Raw genomic sequence first — 12,695 nt, forward strand, 5'->3', positions numbered from 1 at the left:
GTAGACATTAAGAAACATGTAAAGGATCATGTGTATAGTATTATTTATGTATACATAATTTTATATGTAGACGCCGTATTATTAATAAATAATCCGCCATAACTAATGAATCACATAAAAATAGTTATTCAACATAGATATATACATTTAAAACAAGATTTAATCAAGAGATCACAAATTTTAACGCCGATCTATCTGTCCAACGTTTAACAAGCTTCAAACTTTCAGTATCCAACATTAATTTCGTAGTACTATTTTTGGTAATGAAAACTAAATCTGATTAAACCTTTTTATTATTAAGCATGGTATATGTAACAGCGATTTCTAAAACTTATGTTATTTTGTGAGATTCTTTCTTATCGTAACATTCATCATTTAAATTTTTGTAGTTATTCGTGATTCTAACTGTTTGTTAAAAAAGTTTGTCCAAACTAAAAAATATATATTTGTTAAAAAAGAAAGAAAAAAACATGTATATTAAAAATAGAGTGACAAATAAAGTGGAAAACAAGAAAGTAATGAGAAGTGGCACTGTCAAACACTTTTTGAGATGTCTTGTCCGGAGAGAATGTTACATTGGTGGTGGGGTGAGAAGAAGTACAAGAAGAACTGGAGAAGCTTTACATATTTTTGGGAAATTTGACAATATTGACATATTTTAAGGTAAGTTATTCGAATGTATTTTTGTGAAACTCACCCGTTGGTGACCTATAACATCCCCGCATCGTGACGTGAAAGCCACCCTTCTGAATCTGATCTTTATCAGGCACATCCGGAAACTGAGTCAATGTTTTCAAAAGTAAATTAGTTACCACAATTAAATGAACGCCTTCACGCGTGTCAGTCAGCGGCTGCACGTGCGAGTGTGAGCTGGTCCTCGCTGGCTGGTCTTGTTGCGTGAAGGCATCGCAACCGACGGGGACAAACATCCAACGGCGTCTGACGCGCCTGTCATCCTCTCTTTCCTCCACTTCCCTGTCTCTTTAGTCTTTCCCCAAGCTTACGCGATTTACGAGCTTGAATCTGCCTTATCGACCCAACATAATTAATCTCTGAATTTATTATAATACTATACTATACTCTACTACTAGTAGTGGTAATTAAGTAACTTGCTCTATGCTAATAAAAGGAATTTAAAGTCAGTTTTACTTGATTTGTCTAATTGGTTACTAATATCAAAGTGGTGCAACAATATCCAGAACTACATAAATTTTACGGAGTTGAAATACACAATATTCATTTTGTTGAATTAGACAACGAATTAAATTCAAGCTGATGTTAAACGTGTATATATTATAAGTATTAGTTAACGACCAGTTGATGTTGTGTAAACCAAACATACGACTGGTATATAGTAGTATAATTTTGACTTTGATGAATAATATCGTGTGATAATACAAAACGTGAAAATAAAAGAAAAAACTGTGATTACTGAAAAATAAACTACACAGATATTAATTTAAAAATTTATGAAATAAACTAGTAGTATTCAAGGCAGCAGTATGTATATACATTATACAATTAAGTGGTTCTGCTAGATTTTAAGTGAAATATTTTAACCAGTTTCTGTCATCATCCAACCACGATAACGTCTCTTCTTCACATTTTTCATCTTCTTTTCTCCAATTCAACTCTTAATTATTTGTCACTAACTTTCATGCACTTTAATTAATCTTAACGTACGTATATATGCGGACACATGTAGTATGTTTTAAAATTATTTTTTGTTAACAAGAAAAACAAATCAGTAATGTGAAAACAAAGAATAAAAATCATATGCAATATTATGCAATGGAGTCTTATTTCTTAATGGTTGTTTAAAAATTGTCCTATCAACGCAAATCAAAATTTATCATACATAAACACAAAATTTAAACTGACACATGCATCATAATACAATTTTCTTTTATTATATATGTGTACTTGTGTAGGAAAATATCTATAGATAAGCTTATCACCTTATTTTATACAAAATATACTGAAGATTATAATTTTCTCCGTTTCTCTATATAAAAGTTTGAATGTGTGTGTATAAAATTGTTGTTATTTTTTAAAAAAAATCTTCTACCGTTACGCCGAGAAACATAGTACTAGTATAAAAGAAAAGACTCGTGATTGTTGGCAAGAAAAAGAAAGAAAAAAAGACTCGTGAATTGAAAAAAAAATGTAGTTAAAGACCGTACACTAAGGCATGTACCATCTACAAAATCATGCATATATGCAACAGTTTCATCATCAGCTTAATTAAAAAAAAAAATTAAACAATTTATGATTCAATATAGATTATAGACTCGTGCGCTTCAATTTGTGTGTCCATGATACTGTTTGATATAATCTCACGCATCCATGGACTATAGGAGTATCTAGTAAACCTCATCCAATATTTTCAAGAATTAAAAAAAAAACCTTGTATTAATTTTTACTATCAAAGGGAGACAAACACACAACTGAAAATTATTACACAAACAAAAGATTAAAAAAAAAAAAAAAGTAGAGCCCACAAAGTGACACAGTAGGTAGGACCCACACACCGCCCATGCGGCACGCTGTCTATCTAAACCAAAACTAAACCCATTCATCATCTTTCATCTGAATACTCTCTTAACCCTTAACCTCCTCTTCTTCTCAGACCTAACCCTAAACCCATCTCTCTCTCTCCTCTCTTCTCCCTCTTCTTACAAAGCTTCATCTTCCTGTATTAACTAGTCCAGCTCCAGTTTCATTTTCATGTACATGACTTTGTTGTTCCTCTCTTCCATTTAATTAACCTCTCTCTTCTTTAAAACTTTTCAATCTTTTCTTCCCTTAATTTATTGAATTGAGCTCTATTTTGTACATCATCATCGTCAAGCTAAGCTATTGGTTTTGATTCGAGTGGAAGAGAAGAGAGGAGACTTAGTTATCAATTAATTAGGGTTTTCAATTGTTTCCTTTTCAATCAAGAAATAATGGATCAGGTCTCTCGCTCCCTTCCTCCACCTTTTCTCTCAAGAGATCTCCATCTTCACCCGCACCATCAATTCCAACATCAGCAGCAGCAGCAGCAACATAACCACGGCCACGAGATCGACCAACACCGAATCGGCGGGCTTAAACGTGACAGAGACGCTGAGATCGATCCCAACGAGCACTCTTCTGCCGGAAAAGACCAAAACACTCCCGGCTCAGGCGGAGAAAGCGGCGGAGGCGGAGGGGGTGATAATCATATCACGAGAAGGCCACGTGGCAGACCAGCGGGGTCCAAAAACAAACCAAAACCACCAATCATCATCACTCGGGACAGCGCAAACGCTCTCAAATCTCATGTCATGGAAGTTGCAAACGGATGTGACGTCATGGAGAGCGTCACCGTCTTCGCTCGCCGTCGCCAACGTGGCATCTGCGTTCTTAGCGGAAACGGCGCCGTTACGAACGTCACCATAAGACAACCGGCTTCAGTACCTGGTGGTGGCTCGTCAGTCGTTAACTTACACGGACGTTTCGAGATTCTTTCTCTCTCGGGGTCTTTCCTTCCTCCACCGGCTCCACCAGCTGCGTCAGGTCTAACGATTTACTTAGCCGGTGGTCAAGGACAGGTCGTTGGAGGAAGCGTAGTTGGTCCACTGATGGCTTCAGGACCTGTGGTGATTATGGCAGCTTCCTTTGGGAACGCTGCGTATGAGAGGTTGCCGTTAGAGGAAGATGATCAAGAAGAGCAAACGGCTGGAGCGGTTGCTAATAATATCGATGGAAACGCAGCGATGGGTGGTGGGACGCAAACGCCAACGCAGACTCAGAATCAGACGCAGCAGCAGCAGCAACAACAACAGTTGATGCAAGATCCGACGTCGTTTATACAAGGATTGCCTCCTAATCTTATGAATTCTGTTCAGTTGCCAGCTGAAGCTTATTGGGGAACTCCACGACCATCTTTCTAAATCGCCAAAAAAACAAGTACTTAGATACGTTCGTTGTTTTAAATTTATAATCTCTCTTGTCAAATTTTAATTTCCTTTTCTTCTTTTTCTTCTTCTTTGTTTTCTAAAGATAATTGTAGTCTTTGACGAAGATTCGTGGTACGTATGAGTCGAAGAGAATCGTTTTGGTCATGGTATTGATCGATTTTTAGGTTTGAGAGGAGGGTTGTGTGTTTGCGTTGACTAGGAGATTATAAATTGTTGATTTATGAGTTTTTATATTCATGTGTTGGTGATTATTAGCTTTACGTCTATGTTGAATTATAGAGCATAAGCTATGATTTCATATATTGAAAGGTTAAACAGGTTACTAACAATGTCATGCTATTATTTTCTTCCGTTACTCTTTTGGTAAGAGGTCAAATAATGAATTTTTCATATCCGTTATATACTCAATCACATTGGCTGTATATTTTTTCGTTCAAAGATTTTTACAACGGTTATTTTTAAAAAATTAAACGGCTATAGATATTTATACTTTTAAGCTGGAAAACAATAAGGAAACAAAGAGATGATTGTTCCGAGGTTGGTAAGACGATGGTGAGGCAAGAAGCATAATGACAAGAACAAGACTTGGGAACAAGGTGATTGCATTTGGCTTATAATTATATTTACACATTTACACGGAAATTTTTGTATATATATAGTACCCTAATATTAAAATTCAGAATATTTTTAATAATCATTTTTCGGTTACATACACAAGAGAAAAGAAAATGGGTCGAAGTAGAAATAGAGATTCTAGAATTTGGAACAAGAAAACGATGATTACATCGACGACTAAAACTCACTTGAGAGATGAGAAAGCAATTAAGAGAAGAGCATTGGGTGATGCACCGACGCACGTGCGTGTCTCTGAGAGAGAAAAAAGAAAAGTTCCTTTACGAGGCGATGAGTGAAAGTGTGTGAGAAGAAAGAGAGAGTTCCTTACTTCCAAAGCCACCTCCCTCCCACTTTGCCCATCATTCATTCCCTCTCACTCTCTCTTTTTGCATTTATAACCACACTCCACCCTTTATGTTTTATAGTATAACCTATGGTTATATGAAGCTATCGGTCAATTTTGTTCTCCTAATTTAACTATTATCAATCAGAAGGATATTGATCCAAACAATAGATGATCAAGATTTTGAAAAATGAAAATATTCTGTTAAAACGCTTGATGCAACCATTTTGCTTACTTTTATATGGCTCAATGAGACTATGAGAGTATATGTATAATGAATGACATTGATGTCTATATTTCCTTCCTGTCACTATGTCAAGTATGGATATGAATTTGTTTTATTTATATAAACGTGGAAAGGAACTAAGTATTTTATGCTAATGTTTGATCTTCCTCCCTCTTTCATACCAATTAGTTCATTGGGATTTGGGATATATATATATATTAAATTAACCAACATATCTGGTCTATCATTCTGATTAGGTCCAAAAATAGTTAATCGGTCCTTGATACAAAAATAGATTTCAGTATTGGGATGTTGGGCCTATAAGGGTCATCAGAGTGCTCGTCGTTTGGTCAAAATCCGTCGACTTTGGGCCTATAATGGGCTCAGAAGGGAGACTTTTAGTAATTAAGGCTTATAATATAGTTTAGTAGTATTTGGTTATTAAAAAAAAAAAACATATAGAGCAGTCAGGATTGACCGTGTATGAACACGAACGTGCCTTGCATGAATTAATATAAAATATGCTCGATCCTCGCTTTACCCTACTAATATGGAAAGATTGAAATCCGAATGGAGCCCTTAATCATCATATTAAACCATTGTTTTGAGCTAAAAAAGTCTTCCAGAAGGATTTTATGCTATAAAAAAAAAAACCAAAATTGACCTTGAATTTGCGTATCAAATCACTAATCCACGTGGCAATATCTGAGGAGATAGAGAGAGACAAAACAAACAAACAAAAACCCTAAAGGGCGGCTTTGTAAATATTTGCTTCCTTCGTCTCCAGCTCCTCGCCGCTCTCTTCTTCTTTCCTTGTTACACAAAAATCCACACTGCTCGCTCTTATCTTATCGGAGTCTTTCCTCATTATGCTCATCCACCATTGTTACCAAAGCTCGATTGTTTCTCTTCTCTGTTCAACTATCATCGGAACTATTCTCATTCTTAGCATCATCATCGTCGCCAACTGATTTTTGATTTACACCACCTCTCTCTCTCTCTCTCTCTCTCTGTTGACATCATAGGATCACGGACTTTGTTGTCAGTTGGAAAGTTTTGGTAAATTTTTCTTTGTTCCTTTTGTGTGTTTTCTCAAAGATGGCTGCTTTGAAAGGTTATGGTTTGTGTTCTGTGGACTCTGCTCTACAATTCCCCTGCCCAAAGCGATTCAATGGCTACAAAAGGTTCGTTTCTCTTCTCCTCCTGACGTTCTTCAGAGTTTTTGCTGAAAAGCTTTTGTCTTTTTTTTTTTGCTTATCTTGATATCTGGAAATTGGCTTTAATATTCATTCTCTCTAGTTGGAAATTGAATCATAGCTTTCTCCATCATGTCTCTCTATTAGCCACATTAACAGATTATCAATTGCAATTAAACCGGTTTATGATCATTGAGAAAATGTCCTTCATATTGATTTTGTGTCAATCTAATGTGTTGATAACCACAGAAGGAGCTCAAAATGGGTCTCTCCAAAAGCAGCTGTTGTACCCAATTTTCATCTCCCTATGCGCAGCTTGGAGGTTAAAAACAGGTCTGTGTGCTGGACCCTACGTTATATCTCCATGATTATATATATACCCGGGACTCTCTGTTTTGGAAGTTTATTTTATACCCGGGACTCTCTGTTTTGGTTCTGTGCTTGTCAGGACAAATACAGACGACATTAAAGCTCTACGTGTGATCACAGCAATCAAAACACCGTATCTACCTGACGGAAGATTCGACCTTGAAGCCTACGATGACTTAGTGAACATTCAGATACAAAACGGCGCTGCAGGTGTCATTGTTGGTGGTACCACTGGTGAAGGACAGTTGATGAGCTGGGACGAACACATTATGCTCATAGGCCATACTGTTAACTGTTTTGGTGGAAGCATCAAAGTCATTGGAAACACTGGAAGCAATTCAACAAGAGAAGCTATCCACGCTACTGAACAAGGGTTCGCTGTTGGAATGCACGCCGCTCTCCACATTAACCCTTACTATGGCAAGACTTCGATCGAGGGTCTAATAGCACATTTCCAATCAGTTCTTCATATGGGACCGACGATTATATACAATGTTCCTGGACGAACAGGGCAGGATATACCTCCTCGTGCCATCTTCAAACTTTCTCAGAATCCTAATTTGGCTGGTGTGAAGGAATGTGTTGGGAACAAGCGTGTTGAAGAGTACACTGAGAACGGAGTTGTTGTGTGGAGTGGGAATGATGATGAGTGTCATGATTCTAGATGGGACTATGGAGCAACCGGGGTTATATCTGTTACTAGTAACTTAGTTCCGGGTTTGATGAGGAAATTGATGTTTGAAGGTAGGAACTCGTCTTTGAACTCAAAGCTTTTACCTTTAATGGCTTGGCTATTCCATGAGCCAAACCCGATTGGAGTTAACACTGCTTTGGCTCAGCTTGGAGTGTCGAGGCCTGTTTTCAGGTTACCGTACGTCCCATTGCCTTTGTCGAAGAGGCTTGAGTTTGTGAAACTGGTGAAGGAGATTGGACGAGAGCATTTTGTGGGTGAGAAAGATGTGCAGGCTCTTGATGATGATGATTTTATCCTTATCGNTGAGGAAATTGATGTTTGAAGGTAGGAACTCGTCTTTGAACTCAAAGCTTTTACCTTTAATGGCTTGGCTATTCCATGAGCCAAACCCGATTGGAGTTAACACTGCTTTGGCTCAGCTTGGAGTGTCGAGGCCTGTTTTCAGGTTACCGTACGTCCCATTGCCTTTGTCGAAGAGGCTTGAGTTTGTGAAACTGGTGAAGGAGATTGGACGAGAGCATTTTGTGGGTGAGAAAGATGTGCAGGCTCTTGATGACGATGATTTCATCCTTATCGCTCGATATTAGCATACTTTACTTTTTTCGGATCTTTGTTAATTTTGTTTGGTATTAAATGAAGAAGAGATGGTGGTTATACTATCATTTGGTTTTATATAGCTGATGAGTGAAACTCATGGAATGATTTCATCATATTTCTGATCTTGTTTTGGTCTCTCATTCGTTATGTTCTGCTGCGTATACTCTGTTTCAAGTGTTTTGGAAGGTGGACGAAACGGCAGCATGCATGTTCGGAATGTATTGAGTTGAAACGGCATGGCTTTGCCATATTGGAACTGTCACGGTAGCGCCATGTGAAAATCATAAATTTTGGTTGGATACTCAAAAATCCAAAATTTAATAGTAAGGTGATTCTCTACGTTGATGGGGGTACCCACGTCACGTGAGATGTTCGTACCCAGCTGTGTAAATCTTTTCCTTCGATTGAGAGAGTTTAAAAAAAGGAAAATCGTCAACTTCTTTTTTGTAAAATGTTATCCAAACAAAGGAATACATCAATTATGGATCTGTTGAGTAGTAGCAAATATAGGGAAAAAAAAATAGATGAACTTAACCATTAACAAAAGAACTCAGGGACAAAGAGAGATTACATGAGAGATTAAACTAAAAAAAGAACATAAAAATTAGACGTATACCCAGTAATAAATAACTAAACCCTTGATTATAAACCCCACTTAGATAGAAGACTACTTTAAATAACCAAAATTTTATGGTTTCTTTTTCTTGGAGCCCTCAGATCTTATTATTACTACTAATTCAGTAAAGAAAGAAGAATATGATCTTAGTGACTGGTGGATGGTCTAAGGTTTTGTTTATGGAACAGAGCAGAGTTTTTTGGTCTGAAGCAAAGAGAAGAGAGCTTTGTTTTCTTGGTGAAGAAGAAGAGCTTTCTTCCTAAGTTTCTCGTTCTCTCTTATGATGTTTTGATTCTCCATGTATAGCTTTAGGTTGATCATCTCCATCTCCTTTTCTTCCCGCCACATCCTTCTCCTCCTGAAATATTTATAAAACAAGAAAAGAAAAAACAGAACATTAACTCATCGTAGTGACTAAGAACATATAATTACATAGTCGATTATAATCTCCTAGATGTGTATATATGTGTGATGATGGAGAGCGATTGAAACCTGGAGAGACGAGGGATACGAACGTGACTTTGTGTTTTGAGGTACAAAACTAATCTCGTGGGTGTGTCTGGAAATGGTTCTGAAGTACTCAAACACATCTTTGGAGCTTGAAGAAGAGAAAGAGATAGAGAGAAGAAGTAGTGAGACGTTTTTGTTGAGTTGGGGGAGGGATATAGACGTGTTATATAGATGAAACTTTGTGTTTGCATTATTCTTTTAGAGAGAGAGAGAGAGACTCCTTTAGAAGGTAATGATGGCGAAAGAAGAATCATGATTACAAAGGGACAGGGGAAAATGTGATGAGGGAGAGAAGATGAAGTTGAAATTTTTGATGATGAACGAAGAAGAGAAGAAGAAGTATAACAAAAAAAAAAAGTGTCCTTTTATTTTTCTCTCTCTCTATATCTCTATCAGTCTATCTTTTATTGTTTTTTTTGACTGATTGATTTTAGTTAAACGAACTATTTAGAAGATATTTTAAGAGGTTTCCCTAAAAAGCACAACTCACCGTTAAAAGGTACAAAACACACGACATAAAAAAACTATTCAATTTTGGTTTATAACTTATAATCAGTTTTGTTTGTTTGTCAACTTAATTACATGTTGAAGACGGTGGCATGAAAGCTTAAATCAAGGTGACAGTTAGTCAAATCTGCGTAACATTTGGCTACATGATAATAATACACTAGACATATTGGCTGAATAAATTTACTATTACAAGTTTTTTAAGATCTTTGACCTAACTCAACTCAAATTTGGAAACCAGGCTTGTTAACTCTAGCTATGTCTCTATCCTTGCTCAACCAAATATGTTCATACATTATATTTTACCGTTACACACACTGACACACACGCATACATGTATATATTTTCCTTTTACCGTTACAACAACAATAAATGGTTATTTTTTACACCAAAAAGTAAGAAAGTAATTTTATATCGTCTATGTGACGAGATTAACCTACAAAATTACTACTACAACAAAAAGGATAAAGATTCATTATCTGATTTTATGAATCGATTTGGCAGATTTCTTTGACTGCCAAAAAGGTCAAATCATGATTATTAAGGAGCCAAATAAGTCAAAAAAGGTTAGAAGAGTACGTCAAAACCTCGATCTTCTTAACAAGTACAAGTGTGTTTCTCTTAACTTTTTTATAATCACCACAAGTCTTTGTCTTTTTTTATTTTTCTTTTCTTTTCCGGTTTAATATTGCTTTTCTCAAACCTAATCCCAGTTTTACCCTTCTTTTTTTTCAAAAGGGAAAAAGAAGATTACGTACCCAAGCATCCAAGGTAGAGAGAGTGTAAATCCAGAATTTTCAAATCGTTGAAGTCATATCTAATGATGGTTAATCATTCCGTTAAATACATATCACAACAAGACTTAAGTTCTAAAGTTGATTTCATTTACTTACACCAATGTGTTGTCGTCGTTCCCCGTCCAATAGTTTTTTTCTACATGTTGGATGTGTAATCAATCTTAAGATTTTTTAACTAATAGCACTCTCATTTTATTTTCCTTTTATGGGCAGCAGTCTAAAAACCTACGATAAAACACATTTCGTTTGATTGAAATACACATTATTATGAAATCATATACCCAAAAAAAAAAATTAATTTTCGGTAAATTTTATAAACTAAACATATATGAAACGCAACACACATGTAGAAATTATGTAACTGTAGTTCGTATATACATTTATAATTTATGATCTCTTATAACCTACATATTGATATAAAGCCAATATACACTAAAGTCAATTCTATAGTATATTTCATCTTTTAACCCGTTTAAAAAGGGGTAATTTTGATATTAAACAGTAAACACCAATCCATATGAATGATGATTTTAGTATATAAAATGAAAATATTTCGGGGGAAGTATGAGAATCAGGTGAAAAAAGTACCAAAAGGAAATCATGGCTCGTGATGGATCACGTGAGGCAGCGGAGGTTGGGCGTTGGGGTTTAGGGAATGGTTCTGAAACTTGGAAGGAAGAGGCAAAAAAAGTGTGAAATGGATACAACCGAATCGGGTGCAGTGACTTTTTTAGCAATATTATACACATTATACATGTATGACAGTATGAGTATTGTATGTAGTAAGTGGAAAAAGTCATGGAGTACTCGAGTAGGAGTAGAAGCAAAAGCCAAAGCACATTTAATTTGGAAAACGAAACCACCGATTTGGCTTCTTCTTCCCACAATCATCATACCCATTTGCCATAATAACCCCATTCCCCCACTCGACGACGATGGATTCTTCATCATTATCATCAACCATCATCATGCATTATGAATTTTTATGGGCTATTTTTCTTTTTTCTTCTTTTCCTAAATCCTCAAAACCCACATGCACATGCCCAATCCCGTTTCTTCTTCTTCTTCGTATAGCCCAATCAGTAATACTCAATATTTTCCAAACTAAAGATGTATTTTTTTACCAATCTCGTAACAAAAATTTACTATATTAGATTTATGAAAAAAACACTTCAAAGTAGTTTCTGTGGAGCATTTTTATATAAATCTAAATTTCACAACCATTCAATAAAAATATCAAGCGACTCATTGACAAAAACAAATTCTACTCATTACATGTATTGATGATATATTTGGAGAAAAAAAGAATAAATTGATGAGGGCAAGGACTAGGACCACTATAAACTCTACTCATTTCATGTATTGATATTTTCATAGAAACTAAAATGCACAAACTAGTAATAAGAGGCATCAATGGAATTGGAGGAGATATAGTCAACACTAAAATGAAACCCCCCATCCACGCTTCTCTAAAAAGTGTTCAATACTTGCTATAATTTTGTTACAACCCTATTATATCTACTACTATTTATTTATAGCCATCCTTTTCAGTATCTCCATAGACAACGATGGATTTTCTCAATCAAACCTAAGAGCTTTTACCACTAAAGCTATAAGAGATACGCCAAGATATTGATGAGAGTTTTTGGAGGGTAAGTTTTGGAATTGTTACTGTTTTTATAATGATGAAACGGTTGTAAAAGTAGCTTCTCTTCGTCCTCTCGAGTTGTTACTGTTTCTATAATGATGAAATGGTTGTAAAAGGAGCTTCTCTTCGTCCTCTCACTATCAAAGTCTCTCTTTTAATTTCAGATTAACCATTGATGATTCCTCTGACTAACTCTTTCCGCTGTCTATTTTTAGCCCCATCTCTTTAGCTTAGCCCCTTCCTTCCCCCCCCCTCTTCATATTTCTACTTTTGTTATCATTGCATCACACTATGGAGCGACTTTGTTGTGAAGTAGACACATCCTAAACTTTCAATTCTTTTAATCACTTACTTTAGATTCCACGTTAATTACAACTCCCCATGTTACAAACTCACCATTTTCCCTGCGTTATCTAACCTTACTTCTAAATCAAACGAAAAAATAAGCTCAGCGTGTACGAAAAAAGAAGAAGATGGATTTGGAAAGAGTGTAACTTCATGAATGTACTGAGAATGAGATCTTGAAAAGGGAATCTTGCTAGGTAGCTTTATCGTCTTCGTCCATTGTGTCTACTTGTTTCAGATCTCCGTCAGCTTCATGGCTTCCTTCTGAATCAGGTTCTGAAGAGTGTG

The 12,695-nt window shown here is 36.0% G+C and overlaps 3 protein-coding genes and 1 long non-coding RNA gene across 8 annotated transcripts in view; 2 read left to right on the plus strand and 2 right to left on the minus strand.

Annotated features, from left to right (window-relative positions):
- LOC104783102 (AT-hook motif nuclear-localized protein 22-like) lies at positions 2,528 to 4,352 on the plus strand. Its single transcript, XM_019245091.1, has one exon. The coding sequence runs from the start codon at positions 2,949 to 2,951 to the stop codon at positions 3,915 to 3,917; it is 969 nt and encodes a 322-aa protein (XP_019100636.1). The 5' UTR covers positions 2,528 to 2,948; the 3' UTR covers positions 3,918 to 4,352.
- Positions 5,881 to 8,119, plus strand: LOC104783103 (4-hydroxy-tetrahydrodipicolinate synthase 2, chloroplastic). Of its 3 annotated transcripts, none has more exons than XM_010508184.2 (4): positions 5,881 to 6,312; positions 6,574 to 6,657; positions 6,773 to 7,658; positions 7,933 to 8,119. In XM_010508184.2, the coding sequence occupies exons 1-4, from the start codon at positions 6,227 to 6,229 to the stop codon at positions 7,972 to 7,974; spliced, it is 1,098 nt and encodes a 365-aa protein (XP_010506486.1). In that variant the 5' UTR covers positions 5,881 to 6,226; the 3' UTR covers positions 7,975 to 8,119. The 3 variants fall into 3 exon arrangements, with proteins under 3 accessions (XP_010506486.1, XP_010506487.1, XP_019100637.1); XM_010508185.2 differs by having other exon boundaries at positions 6,773 to 7,437; positions 7,712 to 8,119; XM_019245092.1 differs by having other exon boundaries at positions 6,773 to 7,420; positions 7,695 to 8,119.
- LOC104783104 lies at positions 8,492 to 9,434 on the minus strand. Its single transcript, XR_767173.2, has 2 exons — positions 9,093 to 9,434; positions 8,492 to 8,958 (listed from the first exon to the last, which is right to left on the minus strand). It is a non-coding gene; the product is annotated as an uncharacterized LOC104783104 (long non-coding RNA).
- The window catches only part of LOC104783105 (intracellular protein transport protein USO1-like), an 11,982-nt gene continuing 11,668 nt past the window's right edge, over positions 12,382 to 12,695 (minus strand). For all 3 annotated transcript variants that reach the window (XM_019245093.1, XM_010508189.2, XM_010508187.2), the window contains exon 14: positions 12,382 to 12,695. In XM_019245093.1, the coding sequence (XP_019100638.1) occupies positions 12,601 to 12,695 (95 nt within the window). In that variant the 3' untranslated portion in view covers positions 12,382 to 12,600.

The sequence above is a fragment of the Camelina sativa genome, chromosome 4 (assembly GCF_000633955.1).
Source record: "Camelina sativa cultivar DH55 chromosome 4, Cs, whole genome shotgun sequence".
NCBI classification, from domain to species: Eukaryota; Viridiplantae; Streptophyta; class Magnoliopsida; order Brassicales; family Brassicaceae; genus Camelina; species Camelina sativa.

Coding starts and splice junctions, on each gene's coding strand:
- LOC104783102 (XM_019245091.1), top strand. CDS start 2,949: ATGGATCAGGTCTCTCGCTCCCTTCCTCCACCTTTTCTCTCAAGAGAT.
- LOC104783103 (XM_010508184.2), top strand. CDS start 6,227: ATGGCTGCTTTGAAAGGTTATGGTTTGTGTTCTGTGGACTCTGCTCTA. Junction 6,313..6,573: donor CGATTCAATGGCTACAAAAG/GTTCGTTTCTCT, acceptor TGATAACCACAG/AAGGAGCTCAAAATGGGTCT. Junction 6,658..6,772: donor AGCTTGGAGGTTAAAAACAG/GTCTGTGTGCTG, acceptor TGTGCTTGTCAG/GACAAATACAGACGACATTA.